The following is a 15,307-nucleotide window of genomic DNA, read 5'->3' as shown; positions in this document are numbered from 1 at the left end:
TAATTATTTTTCATGAGATGGCCATAAACAATAACTGGTAATGCTGCATAGTTCTAGAAAGGTCTAGAACGCATCTTTCTGGTAAACATAGTTATAAACCGCTGAAATATTACTACAAACATTATTTTCCCTATTCAACTAAAAGTGGGTCAATAAGGGCTTGAAATGCCTGACATGCTTTCAAAATATAGTAACAATCAAATTATAAATGACTTACTATAAGATTTCACATTTATTATAACTGTAAAATACATATGATCATACTTAGTGACAGTACAATATTCAGCAGTTGAATTAAATTCATTCAGGGCGTAAAAGGGAACCACACCTGCAAAGCCCGTTACGCACCTGCATAAGGTAAGTCAATACCACCTACTGAGAAAGTGTACATTTTCTAAGTCTGAATCGGGCACTTTGTGACTAGTCTCAGCCCCCCTTAAGGTGCCATTTGGGACGCATGCCCCTAGCCTCAGGCCTGGCGTAGCAGAGACCGGTCTGGTTGGGACGCATCCCCCTAGCCTCAGGCCTGGCGTAGCAGAGACCGGTCTGGTTGGGAGGATCCCCCTAGCCTCAGGCCTGGCGTAGCAGAGACCGGTCTGGTTGGGAGGATCCCCCTAGCCTCAGGCCTGGCGTAGCAGAGACTGGTCTGGTAGGGACGCATCCCCCTAGCCTCAGGCCTGGCGTAGCAGAGACTGGTCTGGTAGGGACGCATCCCCCTAGCCTCAGGCCTGGCGTAGCAGAGACCGGTCTGGTAGGGACGCATCCCCCTAGCCTCAGGCCTGGCGTAGCAGAGACTGGTCTGGTTGGGACGCATCCCCCTAGCCTCAGGCCTGGCGTAGCAGAGACTGGTCTGGTTGGGACGCATCCCCCTAGCCTCAGGCCTGGCGTAGCAGAGACTGGTCTGGTAGGGACGCCCTAACCCCCTAGCCTCAGGCCTGGCGTAGCAGAGACTGGTCTGGTTGGGACGCATCCCCCTAGCCTCAGGCCTGGCGTAGCAGAGACTGGTCTGGTTGGGACGCATCCCCCTAGCCTCAGGCCTGGCGTAGCAGAGACTGGTCTGGTTGGGACGCATCCCCCTAGCCTCAGGCCTGGCGTAGCAGAGACTGGTCTGGTTGGGACGCATCCCCCTAGCCTCAGGCCTGGCGTAGCAGAGACCGGTCTGGTTGGGACGCATCCCCCTAGCCTCAGGCCTGGCGTAGCAGAGACCGGTCTGGTTGGGAGGATCCCCCTAGCCTCAGGCCTGGCGTAGCAGAGACTGGTCTGGTTGGGACGCATCCCCCTAGCCTCAGGCCTGGCGTAGCAGAGACCGGTCTGGTTGGGACGCGTCCCCCTAGCCTCAGGCCTGGCGTAGCAGAGACCGGTCTGGTTGGGACGCATCCCCCTAGCCTCAGGCCTGGCGTAGCAGAGACTGGTCTGGTTGGGACGCATCCCCCTAGCCTCAGGCCTGGCGTAGCAGAGACCGGTCTGGTTGGGACGCATCCCCCTAGCCTCAGGCCTGGCGTAGCAGAGACCGGTCTGGTTGGGACGCATCCCCCTAGCCTCAGGCCTGGCGTAGCAGAGACCGGTCTGGTTGGGAGGATCCCCCTAGCCTCAGGCCTGGCGTAGCAGAGACTGGTCTGGTTGGGACGCATCCCCCTAGCCTCAGGCCTGGCGTAGCAGAGACCGGTCTGGTTGGGACGCATCCCCCTAGCCTCAGGCCTGGCGTAGCAGAGACTGGTCTGGTTGGGACGCATCCCCCTAGCCTCAGGCCTGGCGTAGCAGAGACCGGTCTGGTTGGGACGCATCCCCCTAGCCTCAGGCCTGGCGTAGCAGAGACTGGTCTGGTTGGGACGCATCCCCCTAGCCTCAGGCCTGGCGTAGCAGAGACTGGTCTGGTTGGGACGCATCCCCCTAGCCTCAGGCCTGGCGTAGCAGAGACCGGTTTGGTTGGGAGGATCCCTGGAAAACAGTAGCAGGGAGGACTATCCTGGCTGAGAGCTGGATTCAATTCGTATCGCGAAAGATCTGCGTTAAAAATGTAAAAGGTAATTTCCGATTGAGCCGACATGCAGCTGGGGAACATCGTCTTTAAATTTCAATCAAGCTATAACGCGGATCTTCAGCGATACTCCTGCGATAAGGTTTGAATCCAGCCCAAAATAAATTAAATGCCATTTTTCGTCAAAAAGGTTTTATTCAATCAATTCACGTTTGTTACATAGTAGCCATTTGCAATATACCGTATCAACGTAAACAAGTGTAATAAAATAGAGAACGTGTTGCTATGACGGGTTGCAGGTGAAACATCTGGAGTCACTAAACTTTAGGTAAAGGCAGTGGACAATAACCAAACACATTCGTAGAACAGAGTATCCATTAATTCATCTAATATGTACCAAATAGCAAACATCACTCTGGCATCATCATCATCATCCTCAGAAATCCGACCTCATATTTCCTTCTACACCTCACTAAAAACACTAAAGCCGGAACCAATTTCCACTTGGTATTGAAATGGAACACATTTGAAAACTTTTGTAAGCTGCAAGTAAGACTTACATTTTTTTCTAGTTTTTGTAGAGACAGGTCATGTGATGAACAGATCTCTTCTCCATATTTATAATGATATATATATATAATATATGTGCTGTGCTTTGTTCGCAATTTGTCTAGAGTACTAGAAAGCCAAGGTTTGTGAAGCATAGCTGTGAGTTGGTTTGGTATGGTTGTCATGCTCGGGGGGGGGGGCTGCATAACACAGCTGTGTGTCAGTGTAGTGAATATGATGTCAGTAATCTGTGTGGCTAGACTGATTGATCTGAGGGCCTTTGGCGGGCAGCCAGTTGCCCATCCCTGGCTCAGGCTCCCGGTGCATGTGGGTGAGATGTTTGACAGGCGTGTAACTGTTTGGTAAGTGTGTACGTGGTCAGTCCTCTTTAGGCCTAGCCTTAGCCTCAGGCTCACGGTGCATGTGGGTGAGATGTTTGACAGGCGTGTAACTGTTTGGTAAGTGTTTACGTGGTCAGTCCTCTTTAGGCCTAGCCTTAGCCTCAGGCTCACGGTGACTGTTTGGTAAGTGTTTACGTGGTCAGTCCTCTTTAGGCCTAGCCTTAGCCTCAGGCTCCCGGTGACTGTTTGGTAAGTGTTTACGTGGTCAGTCCTCTTTAGGCCTAGCCTTAGCCTCAGGCTCTCTAAACATCTTACTGAGGTGTTTCACCAACCCCTCCAGTTCAGGGTTTCCCCCCAGATCCGTGATAAGGCGGTATGCCTCGGCCTCCAGCCCTCTCAGGGTCTCTCTGGTGTAGGCGAAGGAGCCCACCTTCTCCAGGTAGTCCACACAGTACTTCTTAATGTCCACGTTCTCCGTCCTCTGTCTCAGGATGTTCTGGACCTGAGTGCTCTCAGGACGGGACCAGATGGCGTGGATGGTGGGGAAGGAGAACTTCCCCTCCGTCAGGTCCTCACAGAAGGACTTGTTCTCGCTGTACTCCGCTGAGTTCAGGTTGGCGTAGTCGTCTCTGATCTGGAAGAAGAGCCCTAACGTGTCCAGGAGGGGCTGGAGGGTTCAAAAGGTCAAATCACATGAAAAGGTTTTCATAAAGAAGTTTAGAAAATGAAATTGCTAGTGTTGAAAAATAAGAGCAACAAAATAAGAATGTATCTACCTTAAGGTCTCGTTTCCAACCAGAGAACAGCTGCATGAGCCCTACGGCCAGGCCGAACAGGCCCCCTGTCTTCTGGAGGACCATGGTGCGGTACTGGCTCTCTGTGGGGCACGTGTAGGTGTCTCTCCAGTGGATATCAAGGCCCTGGCCACGGTGCAGCTCCAACAGCTGTCTGGTGAACACACGTACCGCCTCGGGGTGATCCAGGGTCAGCACCTAAAAACAAATAACACATAGCGTTATAACGCTGTCTAGTGAACCCGCTGATCAAAAAAATATCAACCAAATCACCTTCTCCAGTCCCAGGAAGTAGACGTAGTTGGCAGAGTTGATAACAGAGGGGACTCCATAGATGCTGTGGGCTACAGGGAACCCTCTCCTCAGTGTAGAACTGTCCTCGATGTCATCTATCAGGAGACTGGCGTTGTGCAGCATCTCAGTCACCTCTATGATCACCTACACAGAGAGGAGACATTTTAATTTCGTTTCTCTCACAGCTGTTTAAGATGTGTAATAATTCATTTAATTCATAATTTGTTTTGTGTGTGTGAGATATATATATATATATACAGTACCAGTCAAAAGTTTGGACACACCTACTTATTAAAAGGTTTTTCTTTATTTTTACTATTTTCTACATTGTAGAATAATAGTGAAGACATCAGAACTAACACATATGGAATCATCTAGTAACCAAAAATAGTGTTAAACAAATCAAACCATATTTTATATTTGACATTCTTCAAATAGCCACCCTTTGCCTTGATGACAGCTTTGCACACTCTCCACAGCAGAGTTAGTTCAGCCATGCTGTGCTACAGCTATTCTCCAGCAGGGGGAGCTAACTGACAAGGCAGCACTGTGTGGGAGGGAGAGATTTGAGATTCACTGAGGCAGACAGACAGAGAATATGGAGCTCTGCTCTGTGTAGGGTGTTCTCCTCATCCTCCTAGATATTTCCGCTGCCTTCGACACCGTGAACCATCAGATCCTCCACCCTCTCAGGGCTGGGTGTCTCAGGCTCTGCACACTCCTGGATTACATCATACCTGGCAGGTCGCTCCTACCAGGTGACGTGGAGAGGATCTGTGTCTGCACCATGTACTCTCACTACTGGTGTCCCCCAGGGCTCGGTTCTAGGCCCTCTCCTATTCTCTCTATACACCAAGTCACTCTGCTCCGTCATATCCTCACATGGTCTCTCCTATCATTACTATGTGGATGACACAAGTACATTTCTCCTTCCCCCCTTCTGACACCCAGGTGGCATCTCTGTGTGCCTGGCAGATATCTCAGCTTGGATGTCAGTCCACCACCTCAAGCTCAACAAGACATAGCTGGTCTTCCTCCCGGGGAACGCCTGCCCGCTCCAAGACCTCTCCATCATGGTTGACAATTCCACGGTGTCCCCCTCCCAGACTGCAAAATAATCTTGGCGTGACCCTGGACAACACCCTGTCGTTCTCTGCAAACATCAAAGCAGTAACCCGCTCCTGCAGGTTCATGCTCTACAACATCCGTAGAGTACGACCCTTCCTCACACAGGAAGCGGCGCAGGTCCTAATCCAGGCACTTGTCATCTCCCGTCTGGATAACTGCAACTCTGTAGGCTGGGTTCTCTGCTTATGCCATCAAACACCTGCAACTTATCCAGAACGCTGCAGCCCGCCTGGTGTTCAACCTTCCCAAGTTCTTCCATGTCACCCCGCTCCTCCCACACTCCACTGGCTTCCAGTCGAAGCTTGCATCCACTACAAGACCATGGTGCTTACCTACGGAACAGCAAGAGGAACTGCCCCTCCCTACCTTCAGGCTATGCTCAAACCCTACACCCCAACCTGAGCACTCCGTTCTACTACCACTGGTCTCTTGGCCCTCCCACCTCTACAGGAAGGCAGAGACCGTTCAGCCCAGTCAAAGCTCTTCTCTGTCCTGGCACCCCAATGGAGGAACCAGCTTCCCACTAAAGTCACGACAGTGGAGTCCCTGCCCATCTTCCGAAAACGTCTAAATCCCTACCTCTGAAGATAATCTTAAATAACTCACGGCGCCCCCGAAGCCCCCCCCCCCCCAAAAAAAAGGCATTAGTATTTTCCCACTAGCATTGACTTTGCTGATAAACACTTTGAGGGAAAATGTACTTGATATGATTGTGATGTGCTGTCTCACCTAGCCATCTTAAAGAAGAATGCACTAACTGTAAGTCGCTCTGGATAAGATCGCCCGCTAAATGACTAAAATGTAAAATGCAGTAGAAAGTAAACATTCGCCATTAAGCAGACATTTTGTTATCCAAAGCGACTTAGTCCTGTGTGCATGCATTTTCCATACGAGTGGCCCCAGCGGGAATCAAACCCACGACCCTTGCCTTTGCAAGCGCCACGCTCTAACAACTGAGCTACACAGGACCAAACTGGCTGGTGGGTCAGGGAAGAGTGGTTCGAATCCAGGCTCTGTCGTAGCCGGCCGCGACCTGGAGACCCATGGGGCGGCGCACAATTGGACCAGCGTCGTCCAGGGTAGGGGAGGGAATGGCCGGCAGGGGATGTAGCTCAGTTGGTAGAGCATGGCGTCAGGGAAGAGACGGACACTGTAGTGCTGCTGTACTTTTAACCCCTATGCACTTCCTAGGGTAAAGAGCGCCATTTGGGCCCTGCTGATGCTGTCGGAGTGCTGAGACAAAGTGCTCATCTTCTTACATTTGTAGTTTAGGAACTTAGCCTGTTAAATATAATACGTTTGTGTTAGAGAGGGAGACCATTTTTTTTTCTTCTTTTTTTTTTTCTCCGTTCATTTAAAATGAGTAAAATGGCTTCTACAAGGAGAGGGCAGCCTGACTCCAGACATGTCTCTCTGCCACAGCCAGGGGGCGCACTCCAGGCAGAGAGATGTCATTTACAAAATAGCCTCCAACACTCTACTCAGCAAATTGGATGTAGTCTATCACAGTGCCATCCGTTTTGTCACCAAAGCCCCATACGCTACCCACCACTGTGACCTGTACGCTCTCGTTGGCTGGTCCTCACTACATATTCGTCGCCAATCCCACTGGCTCCAGGTCATCTATAAATCACTGTTAGGCAAATCCGCGCCTTATCTTAGCTCATTGGTCACCATAGCAACACCCACCCGTAGTATGCGCTCCAGCAGGTATATCTCACTGGTCATCCCCAAAGCCAACACCTCCTTTGGCCGCCATTCCTTCCAGTTCTCTGCTGCCAACGACTGGAACGAATTGCAAAAATCTCTGAAGCTGGAGACTCTTATCTCCCTCACTAACTTTAAGCATCAGTTGTCAGAGCACCTTACCGATCACTGCACCTGTACACAGCCCATCTGAAATTAGCCCACCCAACTACCTCATCCCCATAGTGTTATTTATTTTGCTCATTTGCACCCCAGTATCTCTATTTGCACATCATCTTCTGCACATCTATCATTCCAGTGTTAATACTAAATTGTAATTATTTTGCACTATGGCCTATTTATTGCCTTACCTCCATAACTTGCTTCATTTGAACACACTGTATATATATTTTCTGTTGTATTTTTGACTTTATGTTTTGTTTTACCCCATATTTATCTCTTTGTTGTTGTTTTTATGACACTGCTTTGCTTTATCTTGACCAGGTCGCAGTTGTAAATGAGAACTTGTTCTCAACTGGCTTACCTGGTTAAATAAAGGTGAAATAAAATAATACAACATAAAAAGCGGTCATGTCTCTCTGCCACAGCCAGGGGGCGCACTGTCAGAAAACAGCTCCAGGCAGAGAGAAGACATATCACGTCTCTCCTCATGAGAGCCAGTTTCATCATAGCACTTGATGGTTTTTCAGACTGCACTTGAAGAAACGTTCAAAGTTCTTGAAATGTTCCGTATTGACTGACCTTCATGTCTTAAAGTAATGATGGACTGTCGTTTCTCTTTGGTTATTTGAGCTGTTCTTGCCATAATATGGACTTGGTCTTTTACCAAATAGGGCTATCTTCTGTATACCCCCCCTACCTTGTCACAACACAACTGATTGGCTCAAACACATTAAGGTAAGAAAGAAATTCCACAAATGAACTTTTAAGAAGGCACACCTGTTAATTGAAATGCATTCCAGGTGACTACCTCATGAAGCTGGTTGAGAGAATGCCAAGAGTGTGCAAAGCTGTCATCAAGGCAAAAGGGTGGCTACTTTGAAGAATCTCAAATATATTTTGATTTGAAATGGAAAATGGTTTCTCCCTGTCCCGGTTTCAGTCTGTTTGGTGTCAAGTCAATACGACCCAGTTGTCCCTAATCCAGCCCTGTGCGAGGAGAGCAGCAGGCTGCCATGGCCCGGTCAGAGTAACGGGGCTTTACTGGGAGATTATTTAGAAGACAGGTGCTGTGGCCTGGTAATCAAAGCGGTGTGCATGTGTATGTACAGTACAAGTCAAAAGTTTGGACACCTACTCATTCAAGAGTTTTTCTTTATTTGTACTATTTTCTACATTGTAGAATAATATTGAAGACATCAAAACTATGAAATAACACATATGGAATCATGTAGTAATCAAAAAAAGTGTTCAACAAATCAAAATATATTTGAGATTCTTCAAAGTAGCCACCCTTTGCCTTGATGACAGCTTTGCAAACTCTTGGCATTCTCTCAACCAGCTTCACCTGGAAGGCTTTTCCAACAGTCTTGAAGGAGTTCCCACATATGCTGAGCACTTGTTGGCTGCTTTTCCTTCACTCTGCGGTGCAACTCATCCCAAACCATCTCAATTGGGTTGAGGTCGGGGGAATGTGGAGGCCAGGTCATCTGATGCAGCACTCCATCACTCTCCTTCTTGGTCAAATAGCCCTTACACAGCCTGGAGGTGTGTTGGGTCATTGTCCTGTTGAAAAACAAATGATAGTCCCACTAAGCGCAAACCAGATGGGATGGCTTATCGCTGCAGAATGCTGTGGCAGCCATGCTGGTTAAGTGTGCTTTTAATTCTAAAGAAATCACTGACAGTGTCACCAGCAAAGCACCCACACACCGCCTTGCTTCACGGTGGGAACCATAAATGCGGAGATCATCCGTTCACCTACTCCGTGTCACAAAGACACGGCGGTTGGAACCAAAAATCTCAAATTTGGACTCATCAGACCAAAAGGACATATTTCCACCGGTCTAATGTCCATTGCTCGTGTTTCTTGGCCCAAGCAAGTCTCTTCTTATTATTGGTGTCCTTTAGTAGTGGTTTCTTTGCAGCAATTCAACCATGAAGGCCTGATTCACGCAGTCTCCTCTGAACAGTTGATGTTGAGATGTGTCTGTTACTTGAACTCTGTGAAGCATTTATTTGGGCTGCAATTTCTGAGGCTGGTAACTCTAATGAACTTATCTTCTGCAGTAGAGGTAACTCTGGGTCTTCCATTCCTGTGCTGGTCCTCATGAGAGCCAGTTTCATCATAGTGGTTTATGGTTTTTGCGACTGCACTTGAAGAAACTTTCAAAGTTCTTTACATTTTCCATATTGACTGACCTTTATGTCTTAAAGTAATGATGGACTGTCGTTTCTCTTTGCTTATTTGAGCTGTTCTTGCCATAATATGGACTTGGTCTTTTACCAAATAGGGCTATCTTCTGTATACCCCCCTTACCTTGTCACATCACAACTGATTGGCTCAAATGCATTAAGAAGGAAAGAAATTCCACAAATGAACTTTTAAGAAGGCACGCCTGTTAATTGAAATGCATTCCAGGTGACTACCTCATGAAGCTGGTTGAGAGAATGCTAAGCGTGTGCAAAGCTGTCATCAAGGCAAAGGGTGGCTATTTGAAGAATCTCAAATATAAAATATATTTTGATTTGTTTAACACTTTTTTGGTTACTACATGATTCCATATGTGTTATTTCATAGTTTTGATGTCTTCACTATTATTCTACAATGTAGAAAATAGTAAAAATAAAGAAAAACCCTTGAATGAGTAGGTGTGTCCAAACTTTTGACTGGTACTGTATGTGTGTAAAATAACCTCGTTCCCTGTGGGGACCGGTGAAATGTCCCCACAAGGACAGTAAAACCAAAAACTCCACACACACACACACACACACACACACACACGCACACACGCACACACGCACACACGCACACACACACAAGCTGAATACAAAGAGTAAACCTAGACACATTATAATCTGCATGTCAATTCAGAGAACATACAGGGAGAATATATAAATGTTATTAAGGAGGAGATTCTTTGGATTACAGACTCTAGAATGAGGACTTGGAGCATTCCATTCCCCTCAGATGAATATAAACAAACAATAAAGAATGAACAACCGCTATTAAGTATTATTATAATATATAACACTTATAGTAAAAGAAGAGCACCTTGTCTAGCAGTCTGACTTCCTGCTACAAAACAAATCTAGTCCAAATGGCACCCTATTCCCTACGCAGTGCATTACTTTTGTCCAGGGCTTTGGTCAAAAGTAGTGCACTATATAGGGAATAGGGAGCTATTTAGGACAGCTCTGCATAACTCTGCTGCTCCAGCCAGCGTCCGTCCGTCCGTCTGACCCCTACACTGACCTCACTACTAGCCTACAGAGCTTCCCTGACCCCTATACTAGCCTACAGAGCTTCCCTGACCCCTATACTAGCCTACAGAGCTTCCCTGACCCCTATACTAGCCTACAGAGCTTCCCTGACCCCTATACTAGCCTACAGAGCTTCCCTGACCCCTATACTAGCCTACAGAGCTTCCCTGACCCCTATACTAGCCTACAGAGCTTCCCTGACCCCTATACTAGCCTACAGAGCTTCCCTGACCCCTATACTAGTCCACAGAGCTTCCCTGACCCCTACACTACTAGCCTATAGAGCTCCTAGCCCACAGACCACTAGACAGAGCCCGTCTCCTAGCCCACAGACCGCTAGACAGAGCCCGTCTCCTAGCCCACAGACCGCTAGACAGAGCCCGTCTCCTAGCCCACAGACCGCTAGACAGAGCCCGTCTCCTAGCCCACAGACCGCTAGACAGAGCCCGTCTCCTAGCCCACAGACCGCTAGACAGAGCCCGTCTCCTAGCCCACAGACCGCTAGACAGAGCCCGTCTCCTAGCCCACAGACCGCTAGACAGAGCCCGTCTCCTAGCCCACAGACCGCTAGACAGAGCCCGTCTCCTAGCCCACAGACCGCTAGACAGAGCCCGTCTCCTAGCCCACAGACCGCTAGACAGAGCCCGTCTCCTAGCCCACAGACCACTAGACAGAGCCCGTCTCCTAGCCCACAGACCACTAGCCCGTCTCCTAGCCCACAGACCACTAGACAGAGCCCGTCTCCTAGCCCACTAGACAGAGCCCGTCTCCTAGCCCACAGACCACTAGACAGAGCCCGTCTCCTAGCCCACAGACCACTAGACAGAGCCCGTCTCCTAGCCCACAGACCACTAGACAGAGCCCGTCTCCTAGCCCACAGACCACTAGACAGAGCAAGAGGCAACTACTGTACTAATTACTAGCTGCAGTTCCCAGACAGGGAACAGTAGAGAACCTCAAGTCAGTCAATATTGTATTATAGCTGGAAGCTGGTAGAGAGGCTGCATCTGGTAATTGGTTTTCAGGAGTCAGATGCCTACAGATGGAAGCTCTGTATCATATTCATATTTCTATGTAAAGAGGTGTGTGTTTACTGATGGAGAATAAATAAACAGCCGGAACGATGACAGGGACATGGGTGAACCAGTCACTGGCTTTATCTGGGGTGTGAATCAGTCAGTCACTGGCTGGCTGTACCTAGAGGCAGGGATGCTGTTTCCATGGTTTTGAGGCGACTGACTACACTGCCTGACAGCTGCTTGTTAATGATGGCAGCACGCTCAGTCTGTCTGCCAGGTTGAGGGAGAGTTCACTGCCAAATAAACCAAGCTATCGCCCGCCGCAGAGGCAGAGGCAGAGAGAGAGGGAGAGGGAGAGGGAGAGGGAGGAGAGAGGGAGAGAGAGGAGAGAGAGGGAGGAGAGATGGAGAGAGAGGGGGAGGAGAGAGAGGGGGGAGAGATGGAGCAGAGAGAGAGGGAGGAGAGATGGAGAGAGAGATGGAGCAGAGAGAGAGGGAGGAGAGATGGAGAGAGAGATGGAGAGAGAGGGAGGGAGGAGAGATGGAGAGAGAGAGGGAGGGAGGAGAGATGGAGAGAGAGAGAGAGAGGGAGGAGAGATGGAGAGAGAGAGGGAGGAGAGATGGAGAGAGAGAGAGAGGGAGGAGAGATGGAGAGAGAGAGAGAGGGAGGAGAGATAGAGAGAGAGAGAGGGAGGAGAGATAGAGAGAGGGAGAGAGGAGAGATGGAGAGAGAGGGAGGGAGGAGAGATGGAGAGAGAGAGGGAGGGAGGAGAGATGGAGAGAGAGAGGGAGGGAGGAGAGATGGAGAGAGAGAGGGAGGGAGGAGAGATGGAGAGAGAGAGAGAGAGAGAGAGAGAGGGAGGAGAGATGGAGAGAGAGGGAGGGAGGAGAGATGGAGAGAGAGGGAGGGAGGAGAGATGGAGAGAGAGAGGGAGGGAGGAGAGATGGAGAGAGGGAGGGAGGAGAGATGGAGAGAGAGGGGGGGAGAGAGAGGGGGGAGAGATGGAGCAGAGAGAGAGGGAGGAGAGATGGAGAGAGAGAGAGAGAGAGGGAGGAGAGATGGAGGGAGGAGAGATGGAGAGAGAGAGGGAGGGAGGAGAGATGGAGAGAGAGAGGGAGGGAGGAGAGATGGAGAGAGAGAGGGAGGGAGGAGAGATGGAGAGAGAGAGAGGGAGGAGAGATGGAGAGAGAGAGAGGGAGGGAGGAGAGATGGAGAGAGAGAGGGAGGGAGGAGAGATGGAGAGAGAGAGGGAGGGAGGAGAGATGGAGAGAGAGAGGGAGGGAGGAGAGATGGAGAGAGAGAGAGAGAGAGAGAGAGAGGGAGGAGAGATGGAGAGAGAGGGAGGGAGGAGAGATGGAGAGAGAGGGAGGGAGGAGAGATGGAGAGAGAGAGGGAGGGAGGAGAGATGGAGAGAGGGAGGGAGGAGAGATGGAGAGAGAGGGGGGGAGAGAGAGGGGGGAGAGATGGAGCAGAGAGAGAGGGAGGAGAGATGGAGAGAGAGAGAGAGAGAGGGAGGAGAGATGGAGGGAGGAGAGATGGAGAGAGAGAGGGAGGGAGGAGAGATGGAGAGAGAGGGAGGGAGGAGAGATGGAGAGAGAGAGGGAGGGAGGAGAGATGGAGAGAGAGAGAGAGGGAGGAGAGATGGAGAGAGAGAGAGAGGGAGGAGAGATGGAGAGAGGGAGGGAGGAGAGATGGAGAGAGGGAGGGAGGAGAGATGGAGAGAGAGAGAGAGAGAGAGAGAGGGAGAGAGAGGGTGAGAAGAGATGGAGAGAGAGAGGGAGGGAGGAGAGAGGGAGGAGAGAGGGAGGAGAGATGGAGGAGAGATGGAGGAGAGATGGAGAGAGAGGGGGAGGAGAGAGAGGGGGGAGAGATGGAGCAGAGAGAGAGGGAGGAGAGATGGAGAGAGAGAGAGGGAGGAGAGATGGAGAGAGAGAGAGAGAGAGAGAGGGAGGAGAGATGGAGGGAGGAGAGATGGAGAGAGAGAGGGAGGGAGGAGAGATGGAGAGAGAGAGGGAGGGAGGAGAGATGGAGAGAGAGAGAGAGAGGGAGGAGAGATGGAGAGAGAGAGAGGGAGGAGAGATGGAGAGAGGGAGGGAGGAGAGATGGAGAGAGGGAGGGAGGAGAGATGGAGAGAGAGAGAGAGAGAGAGGGAGAGAGAGGGTGAGAAGAGATTGAGAGAGAGGGAGGGAGGAGAGAGGGAGCAGAGAGGGAGGAGAGATGGAGGAGAGATGGAGGAGAGATGGAGGAGAGATGGAGAGAGAGGGGGAGGAGAGATGGAGAGAGAGGGGGAGGAGAGAGAGGGGGGAGAGATGGAGCAGAGAGAGAGGGAGGAGAGATGGAGAGAGAGAGAGGGAGGAGAGATGGAGAGAGAGAGAGGGAGGAGAGATGGAGAGAGAGAGAGAGAGGGAGGAGAGATGGAGAGGGAGGAGAGATGGAGAGAGAGGGATGGAGGAGAGATGGAGAGAGAGATGGAGGGAGGAGAGATGGAGAGAGGGAGGGAGGAGAGATGGAGAGAGAGAGAGAGAGGGAGGAGAGATGGAGAGAGAGAGGGAGGGAGGAGAGATGGAGAGAGAGAGGGAGGGAGGAGAGATGGAGAGAGAGAGGGAGGGAGGAGAGATGGAGAGAGAGAGGGAGAGGAGAGATGGAGAGAGAGAGGGGGAGGAGAGATGGAGAGAGAGAGAGGGAGGAGAGATGGAGAGAGAGAGAGAGGGAGGAGAGATGGAGAGAGAGAGAGAGAGGGAGGAGAGATGGAGAGAGAGAGGGAGAGGGAGGAGAGATGGAGAGAGAGGGATGGAGGAGAGATGGAGAGAGAGAGGGAGGGAGGAGAGATGGAGAGAGGGAGGGAGGAGAGATGGAGAGAGAGAGAGAGAGAGGGAGGAGAGATGGAGAGAGAGAGGGAGGGAGGAGAGATGGAGAGAGAGAGGGAGGGAGGAGAGATGGAGAGAGAGAGGGAGGGAGGAGAGATGGAGAGAGAGAGGGAGAGGAGAGATGGAGAGAGAGAGGGGGAGGAGAGATGGAGAGATAGGGGGAGGAGAGAGAGGGGGGAGAGATGGAGCAGAGAGAGAAGGGGAGAGATGGAGCAGAGAGAGAGGGGGGAGAGATGGAGCAGAGAAAGAGGGGGGGGGATGGAGAGGGAGGAGAGAGAGGGATGGAGAGGGAGGAGAGAGAGGGAGGAGAGAGAGAGGAGAGATGGATACGAGTTCAAATCAAATCAAATGTTATTGATCACATACATATTTAGCAGATGTTATTGCGGGTGGAGCGAAATGCTTGTGTTCCTAGCTCCAACAGTGCAGTAGTATCTAAGAATTCACAACAATACACACAAATCTAAAAGTAAAATAATGGAATTAAGAAATATATAAATATTAGGACGAGCAATGTCAGAGTGGCATTGACTAGAATACAATAGAATATAGTATATAGATATGAGATGAGTAAAGCAGTATGTAAACTTTATTAAAGTGACTAGTGATTCCATGTCTATGTATTTAGGGCAGCAGCCTCTAAGGTGCAGGGTTGAGTAACCGGGTGGTAGCCGGCTAGTGATGGATATTTAACAGTCTGATGGCCTTGAGATAGAAGCTGTTTTTCAGTCTCTCGGCCCCAGCTTTGATGCACCTGTACTGACCTCGCCTTCTGGTTGGTAGCGGGGTGAACAAGCCGTGGCTCGGGTGGTTGATGTGGGCAGGCAGTGTGCCCCCGGTGATGCGTTGGGCAGACCGCACCACCCTCTGGAGAGCCCTGCGGTTGCGGGCGGTGCAGTTGCCGTACCAGGCGGTGATACAGCCCGACAGGATGCTCTCAATTGTGCATCTGTAAAAGTTTGTGAGGGTTTTAGGTGCCAAGCCAAATTTCTTCAGCCTCCTGAGGTTGAAGAGGCTCTGTTGCGCCTTCTTCACCACACTGTCTGTGTGGGTGGACAATTTCTGATTGTCAGTGATGTGTACGCCGAGGAACTTGAAGCTTTCTACCTTCTCCACTGCGGTCCCGTCGATGTGAATAGGGGGGTGCACCCTCTGCTGTTTCCTGAAGTCCACGATCAGCTCCTTAGTTTTGTTAATGTTGAGGGAG

At 50.4% G+C, this 15,307-nt stretch overlaps 1 protein-coding gene across 1 annotated transcript in view; it reads right to left on the bottom strand.

Annotated features, from left to right (window-relative positions):
* Positions 1 to 302: 302 nt before the first annotated feature.
* LOC311122187 (geranylgeranyl pyrophosphate synthase) overlaps positions 303 to 15,307 on the bottom strand; it is a 39,533-nt gene continuing 24,528 nt past the window's right edge. The window contains exons 4-6 of the mRNA XM_084196582.1: positions 3,936 to 4,100; positions 3,645 to 3,860; positions 303 to 3,535 (exon numbers count right to left, since the gene is read on the bottom strand). Coding sequence (XP_084052708.1) covers positions 3,134 to 3,535; positions 3,645 to 3,860; positions 3,936 to 4,100 — 783 coding nt within the window. The 3' untranslated portion in view covers positions 303 to 3,133. The remainder of the gene's footprint in view (positions 3,536 to 3,644; positions 3,861 to 3,935; positions 4,101 to 15,307) is intronic.

The sequence above is a fragment of the Coregonus lavaretus genome, assembly GCF_964263955.1.
Source record: "Coregonus lavaretus genome assembly, contig: HAP1_SCAFFOLD_879, whole genome shotgun sequence".
Taxonomy (NCBI): domain Eukaryota; kingdom Metazoa; phylum Chordata; class Actinopteri; order Salmoniformes; family Salmonidae; genus Coregonus; species Coregonus lavaretus.
The sequence above is the reverse complement of the archived record's forward strand: the minus strand, read 5'-3'. Positions and strand labels throughout refer to the sequence as shown.